This window comes from Teleopsis dalmanni, chromosome 1 (assembly GCF_002237135.1).
Source record: "Teleopsis dalmanni isolate 2A chromosome 1, ASM223713v2, whole genome shotgun sequence".
NCBI classification, from domain to species: domain Eukaryota; kingdom Metazoa; phylum Arthropoda; class Insecta; order Diptera; family Diopsidae; genus Teleopsis; species Teleopsis dalmanni.
Window position 1 is genome coordinate 36828955 of NC_051846.1, and position 9222 is coordinate 36838176.

Genomic DNA, 9222 nt, shown 5'->3' on the forward strand with positions numbered 1-9222 from the left:
TAAATTTTAATTTTATAATTAATTAAATAATATAATATAATAAATGTTCGTAAAATAATAAATATTTACAACAGATATTTAAAAGCGCTTCATTTAATAATAAAGTGGTAATACAGAAATACCACAAATGCTCTTAAAATCTTCAAAAGGTCTTTTCTTTTGTAAGCATATCACAAAAGAACAACGGCTGGTTTTAAAAATAACATATGAAACAACAACACTGCTATCTTATTTAGTCCAACATTTTTGAAATTGCTTAACTAATAAGCAGCTCAAATCGTATGGTTACTAAAATTAAAAATTCGTCATTTGTGAACGTTTTGGAAACTACATACAAAATTTCAAGTTAACTGAATGAACTCGTTAATTATTCGTTTTTCGTTTCTTCATTGTTTGTAACAAATACCTTATTTTGTTCTATTTATTATTTTACTGTTAAAAGGCATGAAAATTCAAATTTTATTCACAATCGTGTAAAGAAAAAATGGAAACATATATTATTCATTTTCTAATATTATCTTTAAATTTTACTCACAACAAAAAACATATGTCGAAATCAGCATTAAATATATTTTTAAAGTGATGCCAATTTGTATCAACCAGACAATGCTGTTTTATATACAACTGTGAAAGAAAAAATTTCGGCTAATGTTACTATAAAAATAAAACATCAAAATATTCGTCAAAAATTTTAAGTAAAACGTTGAATAAATGTATTTCAATACACTAAATCCTTGTTTCGACACCATCCAACAATTGTTTAAAATGTTGTAATATCTTGTGGCACCTATCAACATAAACTTTAAAAAAATTATTGTATAGTTCTGAAAGAATGCTGTTCTAACCTTCTCAGCTAAAAACGGCACAAAATTAAATAAGGCTAAGATAGCTAAAATAAAAATAATATACATACTAGAAAATATTACTTAATTTTGAAAACTGAATGTTTAGATTAAAATAATTTAATCTGGATTTACTCTTATTTAATTTAGAGGTACGCAAAACGGCGATGTCAACCAAAATGTCACATCTATAAACATTTGTAGGGTAAAAGTCAATTTAATAAAAATCTTTTACATCCTGTATTCGGCGTAGTGGCATTTTGTTTTAGAATTTTGGTCTTACGCAAAATAATTTTATGCAAAAAGTTATTATTTTAGATCATATTTAGTTGATTATTGTGTAAAATTTTTATTAAAAATGTCTGGTACCATCGAAATCCCTTTACGGGACACCGATGAGGTGAGTAAATGTTTTATTTAATTTGTGTTATAAATTAATTTATTATAAAAATTTAAAGGTAATTGAGGTACATCCAGATCAGTTACCGGAAGGTCAAGAAGTTTTAAGCATCTTGAGACAAGAGCGTTCGCAACTAAACACATGGGTCAACGTTGCGGTAAGTCAAATTTGACATTGTAATTTGTTCCAAAATTATGAAAATATTTGTTTTTAGTTGGCTTACTATAAACAAGGCAAAACCAATGATTTCATTGAATTGCTGGAAACTGCACGCGATGAGGCCAATAAAGACTACAGAGAATTTGACAAGGACCAAATGCGCTGCTATGATATGCTTGCAGCGCATTATGTCCAAGAAGCAAATAGGGAAAAGTTGAAGGATAAAAAGCGTGAACTTTTTATGAAAGCTACTAATTTATATACGACAGCAGATAAGATTATAATGTACGACCAAAACCATCTATTAGGGCGTGCATACTTCTGCCTGCTCGAAGGTGATAAAATGGAACAAGCAGATGTGCAGTTCAATTTCGTTTTAAATCAGTCGCCATCGAATATACCCTCGCTGCTAGGCAAAGCCTGTATTGCATTTAATAAGAAAGATTATCGAGGTGCTTTAGCATTTTACAAAAAGGCTTTACGTACAAATCCTAATTGTCCCGCAAACGTACGTATGGGAATGGGACATTGCTTTCTTAAAATGAATAATCAAGAAAAAGCAAAACTGGCTTTCCAACGAGCACTTGACTTAGATCCCAATTGTGTAGGAGCACTTATTGGCCTTGCTATACTTAAACTGAATTTGCATGAGCCCGATTCAAACAAAATGGGCGTTCAAATGCTTTCTAAAGCCTATACAATTGACTCTACTAGTCCAATGGTGTTAAACCATTTAGCAAACCATTTTTTTTTCAAAAAGGATTATTCGAAGGTCCAACATTTAGCATTACATGCCTTTCATAATACCGAAAATGAAGCAATGCGTGCTGAAAGCTGTTACCAATTGGCACGCAGTTTCCATGCACAGAACGATTTTGATCAGGCGTTTCAGTACTACTATCAGTCTACACAAATTGCTCCATCTAATTTCGTCTTACCACATTATGGCTTAGGTCAAATGTATATATATCGTGGCGATACAGAAAATGCAGCCCAATGCTTTGAAAAAGTACTTAAAATACAACCAGGAAATTATGAAACAATGAAAATTTTGGGTTCGCTTTATGCAAATTCAAGTTCACAAACCAAACGTGACATGGCAAAAGCCCATTTAAAGAAAGTTACTGAACAGTTTCCGGAAGATGTTGAAGCTTGGATTGAGCTTGCACAAATTTTAGAGCAGAATGATTTACAAGCTTCGTTGGGTGCTTATGGTACAGCCTCTTCTATATTACGCGATAAAGTGAAAGTTGATATTCCAGCCGAAATCCTTAATAATGTTGCTGCTTTACACTATCGACTAGGCAATCAAACAGTTGCCAAAGAAAAATTGCTCGAAGCTCTAGAACGTGCTAAAAAGGATACTCCAAATGATAAACCATATTTTGATTCAATTTCGGTAACCATGACTTATAATCTAGCACGTTTAAATGAGTCTATGTCTTGTTTCGATGTAGCAGACAAATTCTATAAGGATATTTTAAAGGAGCATCCTAATTATATTGATTGTTATTTACGATTAGGCTGTATGGCACGCGACAAAGGTTTAATTTTTGTTGCTTCAGATTTTTTCAAAGATGCACTCAATATAAATAATGACAATCCCGATGCAAGGTAAATATATATAGTATAATGTTTGTTAGATTAATTTATTGAAACTTTTTATAGAACACTACTTGGTAATCTCCATTTAGCTAAAATGCAATTCGCTTTGGGTCAGAAAAATTTTGAAACTATATTGAAGAATTCGGGTACATCAACAGATGCATATTCACTCATTGCGTTGGGTAATTTTTCACTGCAAACACTACATCAATCTATAAAAGACAAAGATAAAGAAAGAAAGCATCAGGAAAAAGCTTTATCCATATATAAGCAAGTTCTACGCAACGATCCTCGTAATATATGGGCAACTAATGGCATTGGTGCAGTGCTTGCCCACAAAGGTTGCATTATTGAAGCAAGAGATATATTTGCACAAGTGCGAGAAGCTACTGCTGAGTTCTCTGACGTTTGGTTAAATATAGCACATATATACGTAGAGCAAAAACAATACATCAGCGCCATTCAAATGTATGAGAATTGTATGAAAAAATTCTACAGACATCACAATATTGATGTAATGCAATATCTAGCACGTGCATATTTGCGAGCAAACAAAATCAAGGATGCAAAACTGGTACTATTGAAAGCAAGAAGAGTTGCGCCCCAAGATAGTGTTCTACTTTTTAACATAGCAGTCGTTTTACAACGTTTGGCCATGGTCATATTGAAAGATGAAAAATCCACGCTGGAAGTTGTGTTACAAGCTGTGCATGAATTGGAATTGGCACAAAAATATTTTCAATATTTATCAATCTATGGTGATAAGAGTCGTTTTAATGTTGATATTGCTGGTTTGGAAGCTAATCAGTGTCAAGATCTATTATCACAAGCACAATATCATGTTTCTAGAGCACGTCGTATTGATGAGGAAGAGAAGACTCTGCGTCGCAAACAGGAAGAGGAACGAATGGCATTTAAATTAAAACAAGAGGAAGAACGCAAAAAGCGTGAAGAGGAACAAAAAATGTCACGCGAACAGCTTTTGGCCAAACGTCAAGAATTTGTGGAGAAAACTAAAAATATTTTAATTATTGCTGAAGCACCCCCTGAGAAGGAAAGAAAGAAAGGTGGCGGTCGACCGCGTAAAGATGACTATGTATCTGATTCTGAAAGTGGAGAAAGAAATGAAGTTGATGGTGCAGAACGTTCACAGAAGAAAAAAGGTGAACGTAAGAAGGGTGCAGGACGTAAACGCAAGAGGATCGCTGATAACGACGAAAGTGATAGCGATGGTGAAGCACCGAAAGAAAAACGTCCAAGTAAAAAGAAGGTCAAAGAGGTCAAGGAAAAATTATCAGCTAAACAACGGCTTAAAATTGTTTCAAAGGAAACGATTTCTACAAGCGAATCGGAAAGCGATGCAGGCGGTCGCAAACGCAACAAAAATAAGGATGATAGCGATAGTGATAGAAGTGGTGATGATACTGGTGTTGTTAAGCGTTCTAGAAAACGAATCATTTCAGGTGATGAATCTGATCGATCCAAGTCTGCGTCAAAATCACGTAGTGTAAGTCGTTCTGTATCCAGATCAAGATCACGATCTGTAGCTCGATCTAAGTCAGGATCTCGATCTCGAAGTAGAAGTAGAAGCGGTAGTCGCTCTGGTTCAGGCAGTAGATCACGTTCTCGTTCTAGATCTGTATCTGGATCACGTTCACGATCTGCTTCAGGCTCCAGGTCACGTTCTCGATCAAAATCAGGTAGTCGATCTCGATCAAGATCAAAGTCAGCGTCACGTTCTAGATCAAAATCTGTCTCAAGATCACGTTCTAGATCACGCTCTGGATCTCGTTCCTCATCTGGAAGCAGATCACGTTCTAGATCGGTTTCGGGATCACGTTCCCGTTCTCGTTCAAAATCTGGTTCACGCAGTCGTTCCGGTTCACATTCTAGTAAATAAGTTGCAACTTTTAAATATATGTAATATCCATGTCAACATATATGAATTTATGAAAAAAATATGTAATAAATTAAATTTTAATAAACATATTAATATAAATTTCATTGAAGCGTTAATAGAAACGGAATATTAGTCGTACTTAAGTGAGTTTTGGTACACAAAACTGTCACTCAAACCTAACCTAACTATACATATATATTGATGACTTTTCCATAAAACAATATTTTAGGTATTTCGCAATTGTTTTAATGTATATCTATATCTATTTTTTTATATTAAATTTATTGTTTTTAAAAGCATATTAATATATATATGTATATAAATTTAATGTAACACCCCATTTTATTTGTTTGTCATGTTTTATTGCTTGATATTTTTGGTTTTTAATTTATTTGCATTTTGAAATTATTTTGATATATGCAATTATTTTTTCACTATCGACTTTTATTAATTTAAAGCAAAATTTAAAGCATTGTATCTTCCAAATTAAGTTTTATCGGATTGCGGTTATATTATGATCTTCTAACTAGGCGTGTTTATGTGTACCAAGTAAGTTTTTAGTTTGTAGCTATTTCTCGACTTAGGTTAACCAGTACATACTTTGTTGCACGAGAATCTTGCTTTTCATCGCTAGAGACTTAAGGCCGAGATCTATTGAGAACTCTGTTACAATAAGAACAAGTAACCTTTGTCGATAGACGACCCTATTCTATTGATGTTATATCCGTTGCAATATCAATAGATGAATTCTTAATACAAAATATAAATAATGAATATATCATGAAGGTAGGTCATGATATAAAGCTATTGAGATGTACAGCTGTGTAGCAAGCAATTGGAAATATTTTGATAGTAGTTGATTCCGTTCTTTTACATACTCTTCAGTAGAAGTAATCGCTAAAATAAATTTCAAATTTCTTCAAACTCCTTTTGATAAAACTCATATATTGCTTCTAAAAAAAACAATTTACTATTATTATTGTTATTGTTATACAAATTAATTACATAGGTTAAAACTACATAAACATACTGCATACATATATATACTATTATAAGTTAATTTACTATTAGCAACTTAAAATAATGTCGAGTTTTGTACAATCATATTGCTCACAATTCCGCCCATTGGTTTTGAATATCGCAGCACAAATGCATGGTCAATTTTTTTTGTATCAAGTTGTGCATCAATTTCTGGAAATTCTTTTTTCAATCCATTGAAATATTCCACCGGTACCCAACCATCAGTTGTGCCATAATAAAATGTCAACAGGTTTAAGTTCTGTTCAATAATATTTGTCTGCAGAAAACGTACACGTGCCATTTCGTCCTCTGCGAGAAATATAACTTTTTCTACAACTGATGCCTTTGAGTAACATAATGCTGCGCCACGAAAATGCGAAGGAATGGCCGATAATAAAAAATACAAATGAATAAAACACATGCGTATAAAAACTGGTAAGCGATTAAAAAGTACTATCAAAAAACCGAATATCCAATACATGGGTAGAGCAATTTTTGTAAAAACCCAACCATTTTGAGACTCAATCATACGTTCAACGGTGGGAAAAAGCATATAACATTTAATAACAGCTTGTCGTATATAATCATTTTCTAGCATTTGTAATATCATCCAAGCGCCAATGGAATGTCCAATAAGATGTATTTTGCAATCCTGCGGTATATATTTTTTTATAAATTCTATTTTATGTCGTATTTGTGCATTTAAATCGAACAATTCTTCATTGCCTTTCAATTGTGGTACCTCGCGTATGCTCGTAGCAGGAGGATCATCATGTCCCATGTGACCTAGTAGTACTTATACATTAGTAAATATTATAGAATTATTGAATTTATTCTTTACCTATTACCCATACTGGCATTTTGCATTCAAGACGTTGATAAAGTTCCTCAATGAACTCTGTGTAAAATCCAGGCACACCTGGATTACCAGTGATGCAAATAGCAATCTCTTTTTCATTATCTAATGATTCCTCTATCCAACGTCCTTTTGTATAAATATGTGTCGGAACATTGCATATATTCACAAATGCATCCTTCATGTTTTATTTAATTTTTTATATTTTTTACAATACGAAATTTCCAAAATCTATACTAATTAATATAATCGCTATCGACGTGACGTCAACGTCACCACAAAGGTCAATGACTAAATCCAAGAAACTTATTTCACTATTTTCATTCCATTTATTTTACGACGTGTAGAATTTAAGTTTTCGTTTCAGTTAATGAAACACATAATTTGGCAGAAAGATATTGATAATTTTTCGCGAAAAATTCTCCGCTTCACTCTCTTCGAGCCAGCATTTGAGTGCTTTCACTTTAGCGTTGCCATTTACCGGCAAAACATGCACAGCTGATTTTTGTTTTTGACGAAAACTCGTTAATGAATTTGACAAGGTGACAATAGTGTTACCAATTAAACTTTTTATTACTTTTTAATTTGTTTACATTTTTTTTGCTTTTATTATACGCAATTGCGATAAGTGACTCATTATTAAATAGTAATTGTTACTACCGGTTAACGGTGACAGTTTGTTGATCTCTGTATATGCAATTTTTTTTTAGATCTTAAAAAAATATTATTAATGTCATAGAAAAACATTGCAAAAATAATTACAATATTAATTAACACAATGTAATAAACTTTAATAAGATAGCACAAATTTATTATTGTTAATTCTGTTCGTTATAACAATATATGTTTTTAAATATTTATATTAAAATTAATCTAAATTTTTTAACTTCTTTCTCCAATATCCTAATATTCGCCAACTAGAAATTGCACAAAGCCAGGCTCTAAGAAGACTTTTCAAGGTTCTATGCTACATTAGGATGAATGACATCCTCAGGGACCTGAAGATTGATTCGATCAAAAAATACATAAAGAATAGAGCCTTGAAATTATTTACGCAAACTGACAAGCTTACCAACAACCGCGTTATAGAATCTCAGAATGGGGACAGAGTGGGAGGTATGCAGACCTGAGGTCAATTATTGCTTAGTCAGATTAAGGCGTAGAGAGGGGTTATGAAGAAACCTCGTAGTTAATAGAGAGTAAAAGTGCTCTAGTGCATTGACTCAACTAGCCTCAACATTATACAATATAAGTTTTTAAATATTTAAAATGTTTTATAACCCATTTCCTAATATTCATACAAAGATTTCAAAAAGTTTTCTTCATAAGTCCCTAAAGAATTAACATTTTATTCATTCATAAGAACTTATTTTATTAAAAAATTAGAACTTATGGAAAACAAGACTAAATGCACCAAAATAGATCAACCCATTATGGGTAGTAAAGAACAGTGAATTACCTTAAACTTACCAATTAATACATTATATAAAAATCGCTATTTACAAAATTTATTGTTATTTGTAGTTAAAATTTTCTACTTCTTTTATATATCCAACCATAACTCAAAAAAAAAATTTGCATTTGGGTTTGGATATTTTAATTTCTCTAATATTTATATATAAATTGATTAGTATATTATATAGAGTAGGATAGTTATTATATGTGGGTAAGCTAGACCATCAACACAGAAATTGGTAGGGCTAAGTATAGTTTTTATGTACTTTTGTAGCTATATTTGACCGGTACTATTTTCCAGTGACTAGCCCCCACTTTATCCGGGTATTATCGTTGCTGAATACACTGAGGACATGGCTTTATAACCATGTTTTTCGTTAAGAGGGCATCACATTGACAAAACTCCAGTTTGGTTGAAAAAACTGGAGGTTTAAGCATAAAATATTTCAGAACTTTCTAAACAAAATACGTAAATTGAACTCTGTCACGTCAGTATATAATATCCGAATCCACACAAAGAATTTAAAAAATGCTAATGTTCGACACGTATTTCTCTGTAAATTACTTAAAAATAATCTTCTGTAGAACACTGATGTTCCATAACGAGAGTATAAGCTTTATGACTCTAGATCACTTCCATCCTAAGACAAGTGTATCAATATATAAATGTTACAAAATTCAATAGAACGAATATCAACCGATTTTCAGTAGTAATCTTCTTCATGTGCTGACCAAGTTTTTACTTATATATAAACATACATATTTGGTTGCTAGCAGGACTATTATAGTAGATAGGCAATTAAAGTGAAAGATATATCGAATCTTTTTCAATTCGCCAAGAAATTCGTTTTGATTCCACATTTCTTACATTTGTAGGTGGAAAACCTGTCATATTATAACTAGCCGTTCGTATTTTTAAATACAATTATCTGACTAATACCAATGTTGGAAATATCGCAAAGTGTATTAAAGATTTGATTCCCCA

General features: G+C 32.1%; 2 protein-coding genes across 2 annotated transcripts; one reads left to right on the plus strand and one right to left on the minus strand.

Moving 5' to 3' along the window:
* The first annotated feature begins 1134 nt into the window (after positions 1 to 1134).
* On the plus strand, positions 1135 to 4960 carry LOC119665648 (RNA polymerase-associated protein CTR9 homolog). The gene is made up of 4 exons (XM_038074876.1): positions 1135 to 1242; positions 1301 to 1399; positions 1457 to 3015; positions 3070 to 4960. The coding sequence occupies exons 1-4, from the start codon at positions 1201 to 1203 to the stop codon at positions 4904 to 4906; spliced, it is 3537 nt and encodes a 1178-aa protein (XP_037930804.1). The 5' UTR covers positions 1135 to 1200; the 3' UTR covers positions 4907 to 4960.
* An 887-nt stretch (positions 4961 to 5847) lies between these two features.
* Positions 5848 to 7270, minus strand: LOC119673012 (lipid droplet-associated hydrolase-like). Its single transcript, XM_038084211.1, has 2 exons — positions 6768 to 7270; positions 5848 to 6712 (listed from the first exon to the last, which is right to left on the minus strand). Exons 1-2 carry the CDS (start codon positions 6964 to 6966, stop codon positions 5982 to 5984), a joined length of 930 nt encoding a protein of 309 aa, XP_037940139.1. The 5' UTR covers positions 6967 to 7270; the 3' UTR covers positions 5848 to 5981.
* Between the last annotated feature and the right edge of the window lie 1952 nt (positions 7271 to 9222).